General features: G+C 49.1%; 1 protein-coding gene across 4 annotated transcripts in view; it reads left to right on the top strand.

The window, feature by feature from the left end:
• The window catches only part of Rab30 (RAB30, member RAS oncogene family), a 76,693-nt gene extending 56,272 nt beyond the window's left edge, over window positions 1-20,421 (top strand). For 3 of the 4 annotated variants that reach the window (XM_048359895.1, XM_048359896.1, XM_048359898.1), the window contains exons 2-5: window positions 5,328-5,428; window positions 10,110-10,193; window positions 15,509-15,692; window positions 18,864-20,421. In XM_048359895.1, coding sequence (XP_048215852.1) covers window positions 5,336-5,428; window positions 10,110-10,193; window positions 15,509-15,692; window positions 18,864-19,114 — 612 coding nt within the window. In that variant the 5' untranslated portion in view covers window positions 5,328-5,335 and the 3' untranslated portion in view covers window positions 19,115-20,421. Of the gene's footprint in view, window positions 1-551; window positions 557-5,327; window positions 5,429-10,109; window positions 10,194-15,508; window positions 15,693-18,863 lie in introns of all 4 variants that reach the window. The other variant, XM_048359897.1, reaches the window with a different exon arrangement.
• Window positions 20,422-22,999: the final 2,578 nt, after the last annotated feature.

Below are 22,999 nucleotides of genomic sequence, written 5' to 3'. Positions count from 1 at the left end.
TTCCTCTTCCGTAAGTTAGGGATGAATAGTACAAGTACATCCGGGGCAGTGTGGGTAGTCAAGAAGTAGGTTCAAGTGAAGGAGAAGGTGGTACACGAACAGCTTGAAAGAGTGCCAGCTTTTGTTATTCCTGTGAATAACAGAATGGAGAAGCTCCCGAAGTGCTTGGCCCATACTGTACCTTTCAACATGGTTGTGTCACAGACAAGGGATAACTTTGGGACAGGCAGGGAGGACTTTTGGCCTCTGAATGGGTTTCCCTTTCCCGGGATACCTCCTTATCACACAGCAGTTGGTAAGATGTGGGCTCTTACACTATGGACCAAGCGGAAGGGCTTCCTCAAAGTGTGGTTTGCAGAGAATCCTGTGAGCTTCTCTGTCAGTAATGTGTTTTCTATTAGAAACAGAACAGAAACCACCGCAGATAACCCGGAGCTCACAGTCCCAGCCTTAGCCACAGAAAGCCTGCAGTTTTAAAGAGAACAGACACATTTTCCTCTGCAGGTCCATTTGCAAAGTACTCAGGGCTGAAAGGTGTTGCTTAGCGAGAGAGCAGGTACTTACCGTGAGGCCCTGGGTTCAGTTGGCACCAAAAAGAAATAAACTAAATAGAAACAGCAAAGCATTCAAGTAAATATTTTTTATTTTTATTTATTTATTGTGACTTTTCTCTTTTTTTTTATACTTTTTATTATCTTTAAGTAGGTGTACAGCAGAGTTGGCATTCAACAGTTTATGAATACAGTGCATCTTGGCCAGGGTTGCTCCTTACAACCTTGCAAGTGAATGTTCTGTAGAAAGAGGAGGAAGTGTCTTTTCTTCTGTGGCTGCTGCGGGTGGCGGCCACGCAAGACAGTGGTCCCCATGACAGAGACTCCCCAGTACTCCCCGGTACTCCCCACGACAGACTCCCTTTTCCTTTCTTTGAGAAAGGTACCTCCGTTGCGTGTTGATACCCTCCTCTTGGAGGCCTGAATCTCAGGCTGTTCTGTCAATTTACCTCCAGCTTTCTTGCTTTGAAACCTTGGCACCTGGCAAAGATGTTGAAATCAATGTGTCTGGCGTCGTCCAAGCCCCGGGGGACATGCGGCCCAGCCCTGCATTGCTGTTGTACCTGGCTCCTGAGAGGCCTCAGGCCCCATCCTCACCGCGGTCCTGCAGCCCGCCCTGGATTTCCTTTGCACATGGAGCCGGAAGTGTTGTCATACTGCGTCCCCGAGATTTACTAGGGGTCTGCCTTGAGTCCTACGTCCATTACTACAGATAGTATACTCAGATTTTGTCTCTGGAGGCAGAGGGAAGGCAAGTGAGGCGTCGCCTTTATCGAGCACACGCCCCTCCTTGATCCTGTCTTTCTTGTGCCCTCCCCAGTTACGTCTGGACAGTGATAGCTCAGGGCCCTGCGTGCAGGAGTCGGGGGCCTGGGTTTGAATCTCAGCTCCACTCGGGATGAGTGGTGGGACCGTCTCATTGAACTTGGCTTGGGTTTCAATATCCGCATTGCTCAAGTCAGGAACGCCCACAGTCTCCACCCCACATGGTTCTGCTGAGATTCCACCATTCGCTAACCTACCGTGAGAGGATGACGAGGGAGGGCTGGGGTCGGGGTTCACCTGTCTCCCTCCTGTGATGGGTGTGTGTGTGTGTGTGTGTGTGTGTGTGTGTGTGTGTGTGTGTAAAGGGTGTGGAGATGCAGAGGTGAGGCGGAGACAGGTATGAACCGGTTTAGGAATGCGTGTGGGTCTTGCTGAAGGAGAGGAGGGAGAGGAGGAGGAGGAGGGGGAAGGGGGGAGGGGGGAGGAGGAGGAAGAGGAGGAGGGGGAAGGGAGGAGGAGGAGGAGGGGGAAGGGGGGGAGAAGGAGGGGGAAGGGGGGAGGAGGAGGAGGGGGGAGGGGAAGGGGGGAGGAGGAGGAGGAGGAAGAGGGGGGAGGGAAGGGGAGGGGGAGGGGGGAAGAGGAGGAGGAGGAGGAGGAGGAGGAGGAGGAGGAGGAGGAGGAGGAGATGATGATTGTGGGAACACATATCCGAGGGGACCAAGCTCCGTTCTCAGGTCACATCCTAGAGCGCGTGCTGCTCTCGCCGAGGTGGAAAGGAGAAGCGAAAGCGGGCCGGGGTGGCGAGGGGAAGGGCCGGCCGTGTGCACGTGAATCGTTTCACGAACACAACCGTCTCGTGATGCTGAAGTAAACCAAGAGAACCAGTGGGGCTGGTGTGGGGGTGAGGGGGCGGAGAGCTATGATGTGGTCACTGGGCCGTCGGCTGGCGGGCTCCTTGTGATGTGAAGCAAGCGGGTCAGGTCATTAGGAGTCCGAGCACAAGCCGGGCGCCGGCGGCTCAGGAGGCTGAGACCTGAGGATCCCAGTTCAAAGCCAGCCCTGGCAGCAAAGTCTGCGAGACTCTCGTCTCCAATGAGCTGCTCAGAAAAAGCTTGCACTGGCACTGTAGCTCAAGTGGCAGAGTGCTAGCTTGGAGCACAAAGAAGCTCAGCGACCAGAGTTCAAACCCCAGGATGGACCAAAAAAAAAAAAAAAAAGTCTGCATGCTGCCCTCAAAGTTTCCGTGAAATTTTCAAGCATCACAATTCTGGGATAAAGTTGAGCCCCTTAAAAAGTCCTACCCGCCCAAAGGCACAGACTTAGAATGCAGACAGCCAGGATTGACACCTTGATCTCGTTGACTCTAAGGTTAGAGTTATTTATTTGTCTGTTTGTGCCAGATCATGAGTTTGAACTGTAGGCCTTGTGTTCTTGCTTACTCATAGCTGGTGATCTCCCACTTGAGTCATTGCTAACCCTGCTCTTTTGCTGATCAGTGGGAAACAGAATCTCACACACAGACTTTTCTGCCGTGGGTGCCTTTGAACCATGGTCTTCCCGATTCCATGTAAGAGTAACTGGCACCTGGCTATTAGAGTTCTTTTGATAAAATGTGTACTTTTTTTTTTGCCAGTCCTGGGACTTGAACTCAGGGCCTGAGCACTGTCCCTGGCTTCTTTTTGCTCAAGGCTAGCACTCTACCCCTTGAGCCTCAGTGCCACTTCTGGCTTTTTCTGTGAATGTGGTGCTGAGGAATCGAACCCAGGGCTTCCTGCATGCTAGGCAAGCCTCTACCGCTAAGCCACCTTCCCAGCCCTATAAAATGTATACTTTTAGAATTTGGAGCCTGGCTGTTTGCTTTTGGGCCACCTTGGTTTCCTTTAACTTCACTTTGCTTAGATAATACACGATATTAATAAGTACCAGCTTCACAGATGGTTGGAAACAAGTGGAAATAGATGAAAAGCACCAAATGTAGTACAGGACACATGGCCAACAGAACTGCCGTTCATGGACCCCATTCCTGCACAGAGAAATATTTCTGATATTGCCCGTGATCCACGACAGAAGCCCAGGAGCTGCTTGCTGCCTGCGTTGGCTTGACTGCCGGTCATCTCTCCAAGGGTCACTGGAATCCTTTCCACACAGCCTGACCCCGAGACAGGACAAGTTCCGAGCGCTGGGCTCTCCGCTCACAAGCCGGTGGCCGGTGAGCACCAGGTCTCTGTGGGGTGAGCTTCTCCCCCCGGCTCAGGGTCCTTTCCGTCTCCCTCCAGCGACGAATGCCTCCCATCTGTCCAAGACTCAGAAAGCACAGCTGCTGGCAAGGGCGGTTTTTGACGCTTTTTGCGGCTGTTTCCCTTGACTTGGCTCCTGTCGGTAGTAGGAGCCCATGGTGTCTCTAGGTGACGGGATACGGCGGCAGGCTCTCAGGCAAGGACTGCGAGTTTATATGGGTACCAGAACTATTGGGACGTTTTATTAAGAAATAGAATAGCTGGGCACTGGTGACCCGCGCCTGTAATACCGGCAACTCAGAAGGCTCAGAGATGAGGATGGTGTCTCAAGGCCAGCCTGGGTCGTAACGTCCAGGAGACTCTTGTCTCCAAAACAACCCACAGAAAGCTGGTGTGGGCTAGGCACTGGCTGCTGGGTCACGCCTGTCGTCCTAGCTATGCGGAGGCTGAGATCTGAGGATCACAGCGGGAAGCCAGCCCGGGCAGGGAGCACTGTGGGACTGTCATCTCCAATGAATCACCTCCCACCACAAGTGCTGCTGTGGCTCAGTGTGGTAGAGCAAAAACAAACAAAAACAAAGCTCAGAGGAGCTCAGGAGCCGGCCTTGAGGTCAAGTCCTATGAGCCCGGGGGTCGGGAGGAAGCTGGGCCAGCTGAGAGCCAGCCAGCTGAGGGAGCCCCCACCGCGGCCCCAGCAAAACAAACAAACAAACAAACCCTTAACCAGTCCTCCAAGGTAAACAGCATGTAGTATTCTCAGCACCACCGGGGAAAGGAGGCAAGTGTGCCCTAGTTTCTCTTCCTGCTGCAGAGTCGACATTTCCCGCGTGTAACTCTGCCCTAGAGTTTAGAAAAATAGAGGTGGAAGACGATCCCCTCCTCAGGGCTGAGGCAGACGCCCGCACAAATACCTCTGCATTGTAAGTGAAGTTAGGACACAGGAGTGGTGAACGCTTATCACTTTATTTGTGGAAGAACGGCGGGGGGAGGGAGGAAGGGGAGATAGAGTAAGAGAATGAAGGAGGGAGACGGAGGGAGGGAATGAGAGAGAGAAATAGAGGAAGGGCGGGGGGGTAGAGAGAAGGAAGAAGAGAAAAGGAACGCTAGAGGAGAGAGGGAATGAGGGAGAGAGAAATAGAGGAAGGGTGGGGGGGAGAGAGAAGGAAGAAGAGAGAAGGAAGGCTAGAGGAGAGAGGGAATGAGGGAGAGAGAAATAGAGGAAGGGTGGGGGGGAGAGAGAAGGAAGAAGAGAGAAGGAAGGCTAGAGGAGGGAGGGAATGAGGGAGAGAGAAACGTTGAGGGAGGGAAGGGAGGAGGGAGACAGCGAAGGCAGCCTTGAATTGGGGCTTGAAGAAAACGTGGGGAGGGGGCACCCCAGGTAGGGTCACACACATGCCGAGAGGCGGCCCTTGGGGCACCCTGTAGAATGGGGGTGCAGCGTGTGGTGGGAGAGGGCTGGGTGTGGAGGGCCGGGGCTTGGAGGAGGTGGGGGGGCTCAGCGGCCTTCCTCCCCTCCACAGCCCAGCCCCGGCTGCCCGGCGCCCCCAGCTGGGAAGGTGGGACTCGGGGCTTATCGCTGGAGGCGGGTGTCCTGGTGGCTTGGAGGGACAAAGGTTACTGGGGGAAAGGGACCTGTGTCATTTGCCGTTGGTGGCATGCAGCATCTGGAGGAGTAAAGTCCGTGGTGACCAGACACATGTGTGTCCCTTCCCCGCCAGCAGCGTCATTCGCGGGGACCCGGCGCCTCTCACTGTGGTCTGTGTTTGCTTTGCAGCTGTGTAAATGAGTATGGAAGATTATGACTTCCTGTTCAAAATTGTTTTAATTGGCAACGCCGGCGTGGGGAAGACGTGCCTGGTCCGCCGATTCACTCAGGTAAGGGAACGCGAGGCGGCTGCCTACGCCGGGGCGTCTGCTGTCTGCCCGCCTGCTTGCTGCAGGTGCTTTTCACATGGAGTCTTGTGCTTTCGTCAGGGGCTAGCCTCAGACTGCAGTCCTCTTACTTCTGGGGCTTGGGGTATCCACTACTGTGGCTGGCTTGAGTTTTGGGATGAGGTCTTGCTAAGTTTTTGTCTAAACTTGTCTAGAACTGCGGTACTTGTATCGCCACCCTCTGAGTGACTGGGGTTATAAGCGCAAGCTACTGCCCCGGTCCACTGGTGGCGCTGGGGTTTAAACTCAGGGCCTTGTGCTTGCTAGGCAGTGCTCTGTCATTAAGCCATGCCTCCGGTTCATCCCTCCTTTGATGGTGCAGGTATTTTTTTTTCTCTGCCAGTCCTGGGCCTTGGACTCAGGGCCTGAGCACTGTCCCTGGCTTCTTTTTGCTCAAGGCTAGCACTCTGCCACTTGAGCCACAGTGCTACGTCCAGGTTTTTCTATGTATGTGGTGCTGAGGAATGGAACCCAGGGCTTCATGCATGCTAGGCAAGCACTCTACCGCTAAGCCACACTCCCAGCCCCAGTGCTGGTCATTTTTGAGGTAGGGTCTCATTTCTTTTTTTTTGCCTGAGCCCCATTGGACCATGATCCTTTTTATGCTTTTCTCTGTAACTGGGCTGGTAGGTGGGGGCCACCGAACCTGGCCTTCTCTCTTGAGATAGTCGCTTATGCGCTTTATTGCCTCGGCTGGCTTGGGATTTCAGTTCTGATTCAGCTCCGTATGGAGCTGCCACAAAGCACAGCCCCTAGCCATTGTTTGACATGGGCTTTTGCACACTTTCTGCACAGGCTTGCCTGGAATTGTGGTCCTCTGATCGTCACCTCTTGAGTAGTTAGGATTACAGACGTGAGCCATTGTGCCTGGTAACGGTGGCTCCTCATGCCCTTTAAAAGCTGCATTGTCTGTGACCTAGGGTTTGTCGAAATCACCTAAAGGAACCCTAGCTCTGGGGATCACCCCAACTTCCCATGTCTCGTTTTTGCCCTCTTTTTATTAAAAGAACATGCCATTTTACTTTCAGTGTGCAGAATCAAAAATAAACTACTGGCCAGGTGGAGTGGCTGCCACCTATAATCAGGAGGCAGAGATGGGGGCAACCCTTGTTTGAGGCCGGTCTGAGCAAAATGCTCATGGCCCCACCTCAACTAATAGGAACCTGGACATCGTGGTGTTCTCGCCATCTCGCTTCAGAGGAGACTGCGATCGGCCCAGGCGGGCACGGGCAGAAACTTGAGACTCTATTCAAACAGTAACGAATGCAAAAAGGACCAGGGGCATGGCTCAATGGTAGAGCACCTAAAGGTAATAATAGTACCCTGGTGCCACCAGTGCATGCACTCGTGTGTGTGTGTGGATTAGTAAGTTCCAAAACTAGATTCATAGTTCATAATGATCCAAAAGGAGAAGCAGATGAAGTTGGACCTCAAGCTAAACCTAGTCATAAACAAATGAATACAAGTGAAGCCTCAACCCCCCTCCCCCCCGGCCTTTGCCCTCTCCCATCCGCCCAGCAAGCTGAGAGGATTGTTTTGGTATAGAACCAAATACACTTATTTTTTTTAAGTCTTCTACATATAAACAAAATGTGAAGATTGTAAAGGAAGACCTGCACTGGAGCCAGTGTCTTTTTATTGGCTTGAAACCTTATCGTAGGACCTAGGTTCAAGTCCCCTGTGGGGCTGCCCGCTTGAGGCTCACCGACAGGACTGCGAAGTCCTTCCAAGGCCGTGTGTCCCCTGAAAAATGAACGGTGCCCTTGTGTGGACCATCATGCCTCGCTTGTGCCTTCCTAACGAGCTCTCGGGGAGAGCTGGGACCGCCTCTTCCTCCCTCTCCTCCTCTGCGGTGTTTTTGTCTTTCTGGTGCTGGGCTTGAACTTAGGCTATTCATTCTTTTTTTTTTTTTTTTTTTTTTTTTTTTTTTGCCAGTCCTGGGCCTTGGACTCAGGGCCTGAGCACCGTCCCTGGGTTCTTCTCGCTCAGGGCAAGCACTCTGCCGCTTAAGCCACAGAACCGCTTCTGGCGGTTTTCTGTATATGTGGTGCTGGGGAATCGAACCTAGGGCCTCGTGTATCCGAGGCAGGCACTCTTGCCACTAGGCCATATCCCCAGCCCATAGGCTATTCATTCTTGCTAGGAAGGTCCTCTACCACTTGAACCATGCCTCCAGTTCCTTTTTGGTCTGGTTATTTTTGAGCTAGGGTTTTGCTCTTTTCTTGGACTGGTCTGGACTGCGATTCTCCTATTTCTGCTTCCCAACATAGCTGCTATGACGGTGTGTGATACCAAGCGCAGGTTTTCCTGTGGAGATGGGTCTCATAAACTGTTTTTTCAAGGCTGGTCTTGTACTGTAATCCTCACATTTCCAGTCTCTCAAGTAGCTTCAAGGATAGCTATAAGGCAGTGTGCCCAGTTGAGACAGGCCTTTCTAAGTCTGTGGCTCATCTGCCTGTGTTGCTAATTTTGTGTGGCCTGCGAATGATGTTATTTATTAATACACAAATGGTCTTTGGCAGAAACCAGGTTTCCATCCCTGGTACGGCTGCCAGTGTGGGAGAAAGAGCACTGGTTCAGGAGTCTTGGGTCCCCGTTGTGGTCCTGCCCCTGGCTTTCCCTGCGAGCCTGGGGGGGGGAGCCTCCCTGCCCTCCCCAGCCCTCCCCACAGTGCAGGAGCAGCCTGATGAGTTCCAAGGCCTGTCAGTGTGTGGGGTTGAAGCAGACTGAAGAGGCAGACTGGGTAACACAAGCAGCTTTAGGGCCCACAGTCGCGTCCCCATGGGAGGTGAGCGCACAAAGAACCCACGCGCTATAGGAAGTCTGCGGAAGCTGAGGATAAAGAGCCGTCAGGCATCAGGCTCTCCACCACTGGGCGGAGGGATACTGGAAATTCCAGTGGGCTTTACATCCACCCAGGGGCACTGATCCTCCCTGCTTTTGCCAGAAGGACCGGACTCAGAACTGTAGAGAAGTAAGGAAATTGGTGTCATTACCAAAAGGTCACTTGGAGAGTGTTCAGTGTTCTCTTGTTTTTCACCTGAAAAAACCGCCAGTGTTCAGGGGCTAAATGACGGGCGTGTGGTCTCGTACTGCGTCAGGGTCAGGCCGGGGATTCCAGCCCAGGTTCCTCGGCTGATAATTTCCCTCTCTCCTACGTTTGAACCTCTGACTCCACTCTGTAAAAGCCCAAACCCCGTCATTTAAGATGAAAATACTTCCTTTTTTCAACAGCATTGTTTGCCAAGGAGTAGATTCTACTTCTTCTTTTCCTTTGCTGTCTGCCTTTTATCCTTCTAGCTCAGTTCCCCACCCCAAATTCCTAGTTCCTAGACAGGATTATGTTTGTTTTTATTCACCAGTAAGCAGTTAAAATGGGTAGGATTCAAGTGTTTTTGAGGCACAAATGGCTGGGAAACAAAATAGTGAGGGACGAGGGAGGAGAACATTGGGAAGGATTTGTGTTCGATTTTGGCATTTGGTAGACTACAAAACAGCTGGAGCTATAGACTTGAAATTTGGCAGCCTGTGTTGGAGCCAAGTCAAAACAGAAGAACCTTGGTTCAATATTTGTAAGGAAAGTTATGAATGTTTATATTTACATTTTTTGCAGGCTTTTGGTGTCAAGTTCAGCCTTTCAGTTCAAACTTGAAGGAATTCTCTTGTCAGGGGTTGGACTCAATTGAAGATGCCCCGTTTCTTGGCTTCCAGAGCTAATGAGGGCCATTGTAGTGGAATTTCTGAAATAGGAGAGAAAAGGGAAGGGAGACTTGATAGAGTCCTTTCTTGGTAGAACTTCTTGCTACCATCAACTTCCTCCTGAAGCTTAAAGGAAATAAACATATAATTTTGCTAATATTCTATCTTTTTGGAAATGGCTATGTCTCCAGCTTATAAAAAGTTCTTTCCCCTCCGCCCCCTTCCCTCCTCCTTCACCCACCCCCTTCATCCTCGCCCTCCGTGCAGTGTTCATTTCCACATCACACCTGTTGGCCTGGGAGGGAGGTGCGGAGGGAAGATGGTGTTCTGAGACCACCAGAAATCTGGAGCCTTCTGCTTCCTGGTTGATTGCTGCTTCTCCTCCATGGTCTCCCTGAGCCATCGACCCAGTCAGTGATGGTGTTGTACCAGCCCAGCCCCAGGGTGGAGACAATCCCCGTCGTCATCTCTTGTGCTCATTGGCCGGCTCGGGTCTTGTTCGCTCCTTCGGATTGGCTGTTCACCCTGGTGGCTGACACCTTCAGCGTAACCAACTTGAAGCTTCCTTAGTTTGACCTCTGTAGAGAACCTCTCCATTTCCCTCACCCCAACTATCCTGCTCTCATTTCTGGGGCCCTCTGCTCCTCAATCTTACTACTCTGTGTCTGATTTTTGTTTCCCTAACCCTCTGGTTTTCTTTGTCCCCATTTCTGTGTTTGTTTTTTACAACAATCTCTCCCTTTCTGCGCATCCTGTCTTCTCCTCAAAACATGCCGCTTGCGTTCCACAGTGCCCCGCGACATCAAGCGGAGTTGTCTTTCCAGTCAGCTCAGCTGGGGGAAGGTGGGCAGTGGATGGCGGGCAGGGAAGTTTCATCTAATGGAAAGAGGCGCCTAACTATGATTTGCCATTATTTCCTCTCTAGGGTCTTTTTCCCCCAGGTCAAGGAGCTACAATTGGAGTTGATTTTATGATCAAGACAGTGGAGATCAATGGTGAAAAAGTAAAGGTAAGACATTTCATTGTCCACTAAGGCTTTCTTGTGCCCTGTGAGAGTTGAGATGAAACAGTGGGATCATATCTGCATCATATTTGTTAATTGTGTCTACGGAGCTCTATTCGGAGCCCAGTGTCAGTGGCTCATCCCTGGAATCCTAGCTACTCAGGAGGCTACTATCTGAGGATCAGGGTTCAAAGCCAGCCCAGGCAGGAGAGTCTGTAGGACTCTGATCTTCAATTAACCATGAAAAGTTGGAGGTGGAGCTTTGGCTTCAGTGATAGTGCCAGTCTTAAGTGACAAAAGCTCGGGTCAGAGCCCAGGCCCTGAATTCAAGCCCCAGTACTAGCACACATGAAGGAAGGGAGGGAGGAAGGGAGGACCGAAGGAAGGAAGGAAGGAAAGTCCACACTGGAATGCATACGCTCTGCTGTGATAGTTTCCTTCCAGTGCCTTTGTAGAGCAGGAAGGGATTGTGAATAACAACGCTTATATACTGGGAGACAGAAAGGAGGGCTAAATAGATTATCCTGTCTTCTGTCGTGTTTGATGATGTAAAACCAAGGAAGAAATTTCTTTTGGGATTTCCTGAGTTGACCCCGTAAACAATGCTATTTCCTCTAAACTGTCCCTAACTTGGTGGCTCCCCGATGGCTTGGTACCTGGAAGAGGTGGGGGTGTTTCCAGCACCCAGAGAGGGTACAGCATTCACCGAGTGCTGGCTGTGGTCAGGGCGGCTGCCAGGAGCTCTTACAGGTGGGTTTGGTTTATGGATTTGTTTGTTTTGTTTTCGTGCTTGTACTAGGGCTTGTATTCCGAGCCCGGGCTGTCCCTTAGCTTCTTTGCTCAAGGCTAGCATTCTACCATTGGAGGCACAGCTCCACTTCGGGCTTTTTTCTGGTTGATTGGAGGCAAGAGTCTCATGAACATTTCTGCCCAGGAGTGGCTTTGAACCGTGATCCTCAGACCTCAGCCTCCCGTGTAGCTAGGATTACAGGTGTGTGCCCAGCACCTGTGTTACTATAGTAGTAACCTTCACCCTCAGTATAAATCCAGGTGGCAGGTGGAGTGCCCCTCTTTTCCAGGCATCAGAAAGGTTGACTCGCTTATCCATGGCACTACAGCCAGCAAGGGAGATAGATAGGATCTGAACCACCTGTCCACTTCTGCGGGCTTTCCCCACTAGAGACAAGCGTGGAGTAGAGGAGACACCACAGGCCTGTCACCTTGTGGCAGGGGTGGGAGGAAAGGTGGAGCGGCAGGACACTGCATGGAAGGAGGGAAAGGCACTGATCCCGGTACTGTGTTCTGCCTGCCACTCCGTTCTTGATTTCCAGTCAGGTGCTTCAGAGCCAGTTCCCATGCAGAGAAGTGCTAATAAGGGCTGGGATGTAGCTCAGTGGCAAAGTGCTTGTAGTGCAAGTGCAATGTCCTGGGTTCGATCCCCAGTACCAAAAAAGAAAAGACCAAACAAACAAACGAACAAAAAAACCAGTGCTAATAACCCAGCCATCGGCCACATAGCAGAAATGAGCTTCAGATCCCGACAGCAGCATTCCACATGTGGTTGTTGATAGCTTCTTGTGTGTACCTGCACTCCTTTTTTGAATGCCCCGAGGCTTGGGACTCAGGGCCTGAGCACTGTCTCTGGCTTCCTTTTGGCTCAAGGCTAGCACTCTACCACTTGAGCCACAGCGCCATTTCTGGCTTTTGCTGTTTATGTGGTGCTAAGGAATTGAACCTGGGGCTGAAGCATGCTAGGCAAGCCCTCTACCACTAAGCCACATGCCCAGCCCCTCACATACTTTGCTGCACAGGCTGGCTTTGAACAATGATCTTCCAAATCTCCGCTTCCTGGGTATCTACGACTATAGGTGTGAGCTACTAGCGACTGGATAATGCGCTCACCTCTTTAAGGGACCTGCAGTATGAAAATGAGCTTAGGCAGAAAATATAATGAAACCATGTAGCCCACTGACTTGTATACTTAAAAATTGGTAAACGATGATACATTTTTTGTTATATGTATTTTAGCACAATAACATATCAGAAAAAGGCAGAATCTTTTCTAGATACTCACCCCCGGCCCCAGCTTCCTTGTTAAGATAGGGTCTCACTAACTTTTGTTGCTTGGGTTGGTCTGGAACGCTGACCTTCCCAATGATCACCTCCTGAATAGCTGGGGTTCTAGGTGTCTACTGCTGAGCCCCTGCTATCCATTGATGGTTAAATTTATCACCAGTTAATGAATAGTAAGCAAAGCTCTAAGACCAGTCTAACATTTTAATCAGAATTACAATACAGTTTACTGTTGTTTTTTTCTTACATGCCAGTACTGGGGCTTGAACTCCAGGCTCTTGCTCTATTTCTGCTGGCACTCTACCACGTGAGTCAATACCTCTACCTCTGGCCTTTTGCTGATTGATTGGAGATAAAGTGTCTCCAGGATTGTCTGCCAGGCTGGCATTGGATTCCCATTCTCAGATCTCAGCTTCCTGAGTAGCTTATAGGTGTGAGCCACTGGCACCTGGCTGTATTTTCTCTTTAGCCAGGTTTATGTTGCATGGATAGGCAAGTTATGAAAATAGGTACAAATATTTATTCCTTTGGCCATTTGCCCCTTCAGTCTGTATTGTAGCTGATGCTTTGTGCCAAGCCCAGTGGCAGGTAAAGCATCGTTTTCCCCTAGGAGCCCACTGTTACCTAGCTCTAATGACATTTTACCTGTGAAGCCTTTTACACTGTTACACTAATCTCTTTTTTTTTTTTTTTTTTTTTTGGCCAGTCCTGGGCCTTGGACTCAGGGCCTGAGCACTGTCCCTGGCTTCTTCCCGCTCAAGGCTAGCACTCTGCCACTTGAGCCACAGCGCCGCTTCTGGCCGTTTTCTGTATATGTGGTGCTGGGGAATCGAACCTAGGGCCTCGTGTATCCAAGGCAGGCACTCTTGCCACTAGGCTATATCCCCAGCCCCACTGTTACACTAATCTCTTAAGGCTAATGAATCTCTCTCTACTTTAGGATTCCACAATTTTGTGTCCTTTAATCATAATTCCAATGTGTCTACCACACACGGAGTGAGGCACTGAGGGTATGAGGAGGTCAAAGAGAACCAGGCCGCTCAGAATGTGGGCCAGCACACTGGAGACATTGTTGACATTGTTGCCAATAGCAACAATACATTGTAGTGAGAAGGCGGCTCAAGTGATTAAGTATTGGTGCAATCAAAGAGTGGTATCTCCATGTTGTAGGCAAGAGGCTAGAAAATTCATGGCTGCAGTTCTGAAAATATATATAATGACAGTCATGAGACTTAACCTTAGGAGACATACTGTCCTTTAAAAAAATTGTTTGTGGTTTTAGGTGGGGTCTTGCTATGTAACACAGGTTAGTCTCAAACTTGGGATTATCCTGCCTCTGCCTCCCAAATGCTGGGATTGTAGCAGTGGCCCTCTTGATGGAACGTTTCATGTTGTGCTGTAGTTACTTCCTGATGGATTTGAGTCTCACAGCCTTGGTCTTAGACAAGGGCCATGTTGTGTGCATCGTCCTCCCCGTGCCTTCTATAAATGCTGAGAAGAGGCAAAGAGATTGCAGAGAAAAGCGATGCCAAGCGGGCGACAAAGGCAGTAGAATGTCACCATCTTTAATAACCGGCCGTCAGGCGAAAGTCAGGCGGCTTCCTCAGGCAGAGCAGCGTCCATCCCGTCCAGGCTGTCGAATGCGCAGGGCAGCTGCTGACATGTGCTCGTCCCGAGCACACGGCATTCGAAAGGCCTGCAGCAGACCCCTGTGTTCCTCGGTTCGAAGCAGAGCTTTGAGTTCCAGCCCGAGCTGTGCCTCTGCATGTGTGCATTTTGCACACTTAGAGAGGGTGTGGCATGTAGGGTGGCAGGGGCCACCCTCAGTGACCCGCTAGGCTGGCACGAGCAGAGCGCAGAGCACTGACCGCCTCTGTCGACCCCACGGCCCCGTGAACGCGTCCTCAGTGGCAGAGGCGGCCGAGGAGCGAGGCCTCCCGGCCGCTCCGACGCCTGGAGTCCGATCGGCGGCTTCGTGAGGGACGGGGCAGGGGACAGCGTCTCCTCGGGCTCCAGGGACACTGGCAGTAAGCACCGCAGCATCTTCTCCTGGACAGAAACGGCATTTTGTGATGGAAACAGACGCTGCCCCCTCACCTTGAGGCCTTGAGCAAGCAGGGAACACAGCTCTTCCCAACACAGCCCAGGCGGGGCATCGAGTAGCATGACGCAAATGACACGAGCCCCCAGGCCCAGAGTTCAAGCCCCACGACACACACACACACACATGCACGCACACACACGCACACACACACACGGGAAGAGTTAGGTTTCTTTGGGCGGGTCCTGGGACCGAGCTCCCGCTGCTTTGTCTAGGGTCCCCTGAGCATGCGCCTCAGCGGCTCTGTGCCGTGGTCTCCTCACATGAGAAGCGGGTATCGCAGCACCTAACTCGTGCAGGTGTGCTGGGGATTCGCTCACTGCCTACAAGGCACCTGCTCCACTGCGTGTCAGCTTCTGGAGGGTTTTGGTTTTTTGGTGCTGGCCCTGGGGCTTGAACTTAGCACCCGGGTGCTGTCCCTTAGCTTGTCCCCTCAAGGCTGATGCTGTACCGCTTGAGTCACGTTTCCGCTTCCGGTTTTTGGTGGTTCATTGGGGATGAGAGTCTTGGACTTTTCTGCCTGAGCTGAAGCATTATTCTCAGGTCGCAGCCTCTTAAGTAGCACGTGTGAGCCACTGGCGCCCACCATAGCTTCTTAATACAACTTGAGACACAGTAAATGTACAGGAGGCAGCATTTTATTTTATTTTAAGAAAGAAGAAGGAATTCTTTTTCTTTGTTTTTTGGGGGGCTGGGGTCGGTCACAGGGCTTGAACCCTGGACCTGGGCGCTGTCCCTGGGCTCTTCAGCTCAAAGCGAGCGCTTCACCACTTGAGCCACAGCAAGCACCACTTCTGGTTTCTGATGGTTAATTGGAGATAAGAGTCTCATGGACTTTTCCTGCCCGGACTGGCTTTGAACCTCTATCCTCAGATCTCAGCCTCCTGAGTAGCTAGGATGAGAAGTGTGAGCCACTAGTGCCCAGCTAAGAAGGAATTCTTAAATAACCAAAGAGAAAAAAACAAACCCAAACCCCCCAAGTTTTCTTGATCCGAATACCGAACAACAAAATATCCTAAATGGCTCCAGGGAAGAACATAAGCATGAAATTGTTTGGGTGTAGGTATTCTCATTTCTAGGCTACAGCAAGGCATGCTCTCGGAATTTCCTGCTTCTCCAAGCTGACCCTGCTCTTCCACCCGTTCAGCTACAGATCTGGGACACTGCAGGGCAGGAGAGATTTCGCTCCATCACACAGAGCTACTACCGCAGCGCCAATGCCCTGATCCTCACCTACGACATTACCTGCGAGGAATCCTTCCGCTGCCTGCCCGAGTGGCTGCGGGAGATAGAGCAGTATGCCAGCAACAAGGTCATCACCGTGCTAGTGGGTGAGTGAGGGCCGAGGGGCAGGGCGGTGGGTGCGTGGACGTCAGAGCAGTCATCACCCAACACTTAGGCTTTGATACCTTGTAAGTCATGCGGTCAGCCTCCAGGTCTCCAACTGAAGACTCAATGAAGACGGCTCTGTCTCATGGCGATCATTTAGGGAAATAAACCGGAAGACATCACGCATTGATGTTTCTCTTACTGTTGGCTATCCATGAAAGTTAGGTGGGCAGCTCTATACAGTTTTTTAAAATTGAGTTAGAAGATGGCGGAAACTGCTGGTTGTGACAGGGAATTCATTATTTGAGCAATGTTCATTCCTTAAGAAATAGACTTCGTTTAATTTTTTTCAATTTGTAAATGCATGCTGATTTTGGGACACTGTGTTTCGGAAATAATCCATTAAGGAAATGCTGCCCTTTGTTTCATCTCCATATGTATGGAGGGGAGGGAACAAAAAACAACCCTGAGAAAAACACCCATTAAAAATGGAATTACAAGCTGGGTGCTGGTGGCTCCTGCCTGTCATCCTAGCTACTCAGGAAGCTGAGGTCTGAGGATCCCGGTTCAAAGCCAGCCCAGGCAGGAGGTCTGTGAGAGTTTTATCTCCAATGAACCACCAGAAAACCAGAAGTGGCGCTGTGGCTCAAAGTGCTAGGGTGATAGCCTTGAGCAGAAAAGCTCAGGAATAGCACCCAGGACCTGAGTTCAAGCCCCACGACTGACAAAAATAAATAAATCAGTAAATGAAAAATGGAATAACAGGGCTGGGATGTAGCTCCATGGCAAAGCGCTTGCCTAGCAATTGCAATATTCTAGTTTTGATGTCCTAGGTTTCAAAGTCCTTGGAATTGGGCTCCACCCCTTGTACCAAAAAAGAAAAGACAAAAGATAATATAGTTTTTAAAAAATCCCAAAATGACAATGAAAAGAGAGTAAAGTGTACCAAAGCATTAACAACTCCTCTAGTCAGATAGAAAAATACTAATAATGATTAACTTCTTAGAATATTTCCTTCTAGAAAGGAATTTTATTAATCTAGCAAGACGTATGTTTTGGAGAACCTCATAAACGTGGTTGAGTTATAAATTAAAGCTCATCGTAAGCTAAGTAAACATTTCATTGTAAGCATTACAAGTGGCGTATCAGAATTCATACTAAAAACTTTACGTCACCATCCCTGATTGACACTTGAGAGGCCACGCTCAGTAAACGTCTTGGCGCTCACACCATATATAAGATCAGCGTTCTATAGTTGTGTACCTTTAATGTGTTGCTATGGAAAAAAATTCTAGATTTTCCACTTTATGGGCTAAATCTGCCTTGTTAGGAGCTAGTGCCCAGGCCTGGTCTGGAACCCCCGTGCTTGGTGGTGAACTTGTGCTGTGAAGTGTCTGAAAGCCGACAGCTCTGGACTTAGGCTTTCTTTTTTTTTTTTTTTTTTTTTTTTTTTTGCCAGTCCTGGGCCTTGGACTCAGGGCCTGAGCACTGTCCCTGGCTTCTTTTTGCTCAAGGCTAGCACTCTGCCACTTGAGCCACAGCGCCACTTCTGGCCGTTTTCTATATATGTGGTACTGGGGAATCGAACCCAGGGCCTCATGTATGCGAGGCAAGCACTCTTGCCACTAGGCCATATTCCCAGCCCCTTTGCTGGTTAATTTTGAGATGAGACTCTCACCTCCTGCCTGGCTCTTTGCCTGGGGAGCTATCCTGTTTTTCACTTCTAACCATCTGGGGTGATAGGTATGCATCATCACACCCAAGTTCTCCCACGGGGATAACGTCTTACCTGAACCCCGAGTCCTCCTCTCGAGCTCAGCTCCGGGCAGCCAGGCTCAGGAAGCCGCCACGTGCACCCAAGTGTTGGCTGAGAAGGCGTCTTAGGATATGTTCTGCCTGGACAGACATTGTTCTGTGATTCTTTCCTGATCACAGCCTCCTAGCAGCTAGGATTACGGGCATCTGGAGAATCGTCACCTCCCCCATTTACCTGCAATACTTGTGAGCGGTGTTGCTACTGTATGATGGGCGTGTGCATTTCATTTTGCTTTTAGGGATTTCTTTTCAAATTTAATTTTGTATGCAATTCAAATGATAAGTTTTGAAGCCAAAACTATTAAAGTATATTCAGAGAAGTATGCTTCCTACTCTTACCCCCTTGATGTCTTTTTTCCCATAGGTAACTATTCTATTTTTTTGTTTGTTTTTTTGTTCAACAAAAAATTATTCAGATTCCCCCCCCCCCACCCTTTTTTTTGGTCAGTCATGGGGCTTGAACTCAGGGCCTGGGTGCTTGCTGTCTTTGAGTTTTGGTGCTCAAGGGTAGTTTTCTCCTATTTTAAGCCACAGCTCCATTTCTGGTTTTTTGGCGGTTAATTAGAACTGAGTCTCACGAAGACTTTCCTACCTAGAATGGCTTTGAACTGGGATCCTCACATCTCAGCCTCCCGAGTCACTAAGATTACAGTACAGGCGAGAGTCACCAGCATCCACATCAGACTTAAAAAAATAATAGTCCCCACATGGAAACGTTTCCAATCCAGTCATATAAACAGGTAAACAAATTGTAATATATCTATGCATTCTTAAGTAAATAGATTACCCATCAAAAATTCATGCAACTATTATATTTTAAATTAGACTTTAGGTTATTCTTTTCTTAAAAAGTAAATAAAATACAGAATATGTGCATATATATGCATGTATACATCTTTTTCACATAATGCCCTCTACCTTAGAGGGAATAGTTGTTAATTATATAAACTTCTGCTTTTTTTTTTCCCTGTCCTGGGCCTTGAACTCAGGGCCTGGTGGTGCCACTGGCACCTGGCTTCTGCTTGCTTCAATCTTAGTTTTCTTATTTCACGGTAGTATATAGAATAGTCTTACCTGTGGTTTTTTTCCCCACAGATACGGTATTGTGCACATGCGCTGTTGTGTCTTCAACCAGCGCCTGACTGATGGGTATCTGGGTTGTTTCTAGTTCAGTGCTCTTCGAAATAGCATTGGTATTATAAAACCCCCATTTCTGTCCTCTGTGAGGACATACGTGCTTTGTGTGACTAACCATGTGTGTAACCGTGTGTGGCGTGACTCCCGACGTGGGTTTTGATGCTTCGGATGCTGTGCCGAGTCGTGGTGACTCTTTGCTTTGGTGCTTCCCCCCGGTGCAGGCAACAAGATCGACCTGGCTGACCGGAGGGAGGTGTCCCAGCAGCGAGCCGAGGAGTTCTCGGAGGCGCAGGACATGTATTATCTGGAGACCTCGGCCAAGGAGTCCGACAACGTGGAGAAGCTCTTCCTCGACCTCGCGTGCCGCCTCATCAGCGAAGCCAGACAGAACACGCTGGTGAACAGCGTGTCCTCCCCGCTGCCCGGAGAAGGGAAAAGCATCAGCTATTTGACTTGTTGTAACTTCAACTAAAGGCTGAAAGGCAAAGAGAAGCCCCAGGAATCCGCAGCTGCCCTCGAGGGGCCGTGAGTGGCCCGGGGACCCTGGCGACCTTCAGCGCCTGCAGGCCGAGGGCTGTGCCCGTGGGCCGCCCTCAGCAGGACCGTCCTCCCATCTTCTCGCAGCGTGGAGCAAGGAGCACACGGCCCCACGCGCTCTGTGACCTGCAGGGCGCGTTGTTGCTTTTGCTTTTCCGAAAAGCAAGTCAAAGTGCATTCCTGAACCAAGTCCAGGGGGAAACAGACTGTAGGATTCCCTCCTGCACGTCGGTGGGTGCATGCGGGGGGGGGGGGGGGGGCTGCTCTTTAGGGCTTCGGTGGTAATCTCCTGGTGGCCCTGGTTGTCTTGTCCACCAGGGCCACCCAACTGGGGAGGCCGAGTGCTGTCTCCGTGGTGGGTATCAATGACCCCCCGGCCCCCGCATCCACACACACCATGGAGAGTTTGAAAAGTGTTATTTCTTTCATCCACAGGCACTTTCAGAAACTTTGGGGATGTAAAAATGAAATGAAACCTTTGCCCATGACCAACAGTAACACTTCTTGTTTTAATAATATATACAAGCTCCATGACTCCTTTGGTGCTAATGACTCTGCTCTATTACAGACCAAACATATTTAGTACTTTGATGTCCTTAATTGTATTACTGAGAAATAAAAAACAAATGGGGGAAGTCTGTGAATCAGCACTCTTTTTCAAAGTCTCATTACTACCTAGACTAGATGTGTTGGAAAAGAGAATCCTTTTTTTTCCTGACATGCTCCCCTTTAAATCTCTTCTTGCAATTTTCTTCTATTATTTCAGTTTCCCTGCCCTTTAAGCAAATGAAGATTGGAAACCTAAGAATGGTTAATGCTATTTCAATATCAACGATTAGTTGTAAGACTTTTAAAGTAGTATGAAAAAACTGAACAGATATGACCAAAATACTGTGGATTAATGGACTGCCCAGCAAGGTTGCAGGTAGAGCTCAGTCCTTAATAACAGATCACACTCTTCGCTTCCTGGTACTATCCTTGGACAGACCAAGGCTTAAGACTTTGTAGATATCTTAGTGTGGTAAGTGAGGATAACAACAGATGAAGTCTCACAAGCCAGTTTTGTATCTTCAGCCACCTTAGAAAAATCCTGTAATGGAAGTAGGATGAGCTGTCACTTATCATCTCCTCATAACAACATTGCTCTCAGATTCATGACAAGACAGTCGAGACATTCTTGGTTCTTTCTCTTCTGTTTCCCAGTTCCTCACTCCCTTTCACCCTCACGTGCATGGGGTGCTGCAAATCTCCAGCTCAGGTGGGCGGGGCTCTGTCTCTGCGTAGCCAGTAGGAACACAGGACTCAAACGGGAAGAAGCGCTGTTGAGTGCCGTACGCTCAGACCTTCCCACGTGTTCACTGATAGGCACGCACCGCGGGGACATCCTTCCGCCTGCATGCTGTGGCGCTGTCGGGTGTGTGGGCAGCTCGCTGCAGAGCATGCCTGGGGAGACGGCACGGTGACAGACCCCGCCCTGCGGTGTTGATGCTTGAAAGCTATTTCATTGGGAAGGACTGAGTCGCGCCAGGCCCCAGGCTGAGGAAGCATTTGTGGTGCTTCTCTACCAGGTTCCAGAATAACCAAGCGTTTGCACATGAGGTTACACGTGCGGAAATTGTGAGGGGACTTGTACTTCTGGTTGGCTCCACTGTGTTTTCTTGATTCTGCAGAACTGGACCCCAAAATTTGAATTAGTCTTTAATGTCTCTATAGAAACCAAAATAATTTATAACGATTACTTTTCTCTCCTCACTTTCTGCTCTAAGGCAGTAACTAAAGATATCCGAAGAGATTAATCGAGCTAGGCAGTTCAGTTTGTCTTTTGTAAATGGTGAGAAAAATGTCCCAGAATTTATATTTACTGTCTTTTTTTAGAGACACAAATCTAATGCCCCTAATATGTGATGACCCAACTTTGTCTCAGAGTAGCCAATGTGTTAAAAAAAAAATCGCTGATTTGTACATGTAAAGGGTTTTGTTACATCAGATCAACTTAGTCCTAGCATAACAGCTTCTAGGAACACAGACTTCTTGCATGTGTGTTGGGACTCGAATTCAGGATCTAGGCACTCACTGTCCCTTAGCTTTTTTGCTCATGGCTGGCGTTCTACCATTTCAGCCACAGATCTACTTCAGCTCTTTGGCAGTTAATTGAAGGTGAGGGTCTCACAGACTTCCCTTCTGAGCTGGCTTTGAACTGTGACTTCCACCTCCTGGGAAGCTAGGGTTCCAGGCGTGCGTGGTAGAATTCTTATACCTTAGGGCTTAGCTTCCTTCCAGACACAGTACAATGGTAAGCTCAGTTCTTGGCCTCTTTCCTTTCTTCCCTTGAACTCCTGATCTTTTCTCTCTGGCTGACCGCCACCTGTCCATGCGTGGCCCATCAGTAGAGACTCGAGAGTATGTGGAGCTTTTGTTAAAGTTCAGTAACTTTCAGATTAGGCCTTATGGACTTTTGTCCACTGATGTGTATATTTCAAGTTTGAGAACAATCACTAACAAGCGTGCAATAAACAGTTGGATATACAATTTAGTGCCAAGAAGAATCTTTTTTCCTTGATAAGTAGAAACTCAAGTTGAACTTCACAATAGATGTTAACCCATTATAATCCAGATCAGGACCTAAACATTGGTTCGTCTCATCATTCTTATTGTCAGGGTAATGTGTGTTGAAATGAGCCTTCTTTTTAGATGGTGGATAGAAAAGCATTGTTTGATCATAATTTAGTTTGGTTTAACCTGACAACATTGGAGTCCATGTCTGCTTCCACTTTTGGTGTGATCTTTTTCTTCTTTTATTACACCTATTGAATGGGTGGCCTTTTTCTTTCAGTTTCTAATGAAACTACATACTCATGCTTGGAAAAAAAATCTATGAAATGATGTAATTTTCTAATACTAGTGGTATTATTTCTGTATGTAGATTGTATTTCACATAGATATTTGTGCTTTCTCCTTTACTTGTACAGAGCTGTTGCTTTTTGTATACTGTTATTAGCTTTTTTTTAAATTATAAAGTGCCAGTTTTCTATAGATTATTATGTTAAGCCACTGGCTTTTCCTGGCCTTTCCTTTTTTTCTCCTTAGCTTTTAGTCATGTTAGCATCTCTCCCTGAGTAAAGTGCCAAGAAATAGCTAAAAACGAAACACAAATGAACTGACTTGACCATATATCACATTCTACTTTAGAGTTTAGTTTAAAAAAAGTTGTAAAAACTACTGGTCAAGGGGCTAGGAATATAGCCTAGTGGTAAAGTGCTTGCTTTGTATACATGAAGCCCTGGGTTCGATTCCTCAGCACCACATATATAGAAAAAGCCAGAAGTGGCGCTGTGGCTCAGGTGGCAGAGTGCTAGCCTTGAGCAGAAAGAAGCCAGGGACAGTGCTCAGGCCCTGAGTCCAAGCCCCAGGACTGGCAAAAACAAACAAACAAAACTACTGGTCAAAATATGATGATTTCCTTAGGGTTATCTAAAGTCATTTTATCTGAGGAAGGGAGGAGATTCAGGGCGGAACTGGCCGGGTCCGCTCCCTTCTCCGTGGCGTGGGTGTGATTGGGGAGAGCACTTGATCAGTGATTCGCCTCACCTGTCTGTGAAATGGTCCCACAGTCCCTCCAGATCCAGCGGCAAGCTTCTGTCGGTGGCTCATTTAGAGTATCAGTTGCAAATGATTCTGAACTGGGCTTCTAATTAAAGTGAAACATCTTTTTTTCCCCCATGACATCCCACAGAATGAGATGTCATAATCAGAAAACTCTTTTTACATGTATGTCATACCAGTGGCCTTAAAGATAGACATTTTCTTACTCTTCTAGACG

Source organism: Perognathus longimembris, chromosome 13, assembly GCF_023159225.1.
Source record: "Perognathus longimembris pacificus isolate PPM17 chromosome 13, ASM2315922v1, whole genome shotgun sequence".
Lineage (NCBI taxonomy): Eukaryota > Metazoa > Chordata > Mammalia > Rodentia > Heteromyidae > Perognathus > Perognathus longimembris.
Note: the sequence above shows the minus strand (reverse complement) of the source record. Positions and strands in the feature narration are given on the sequence as shown.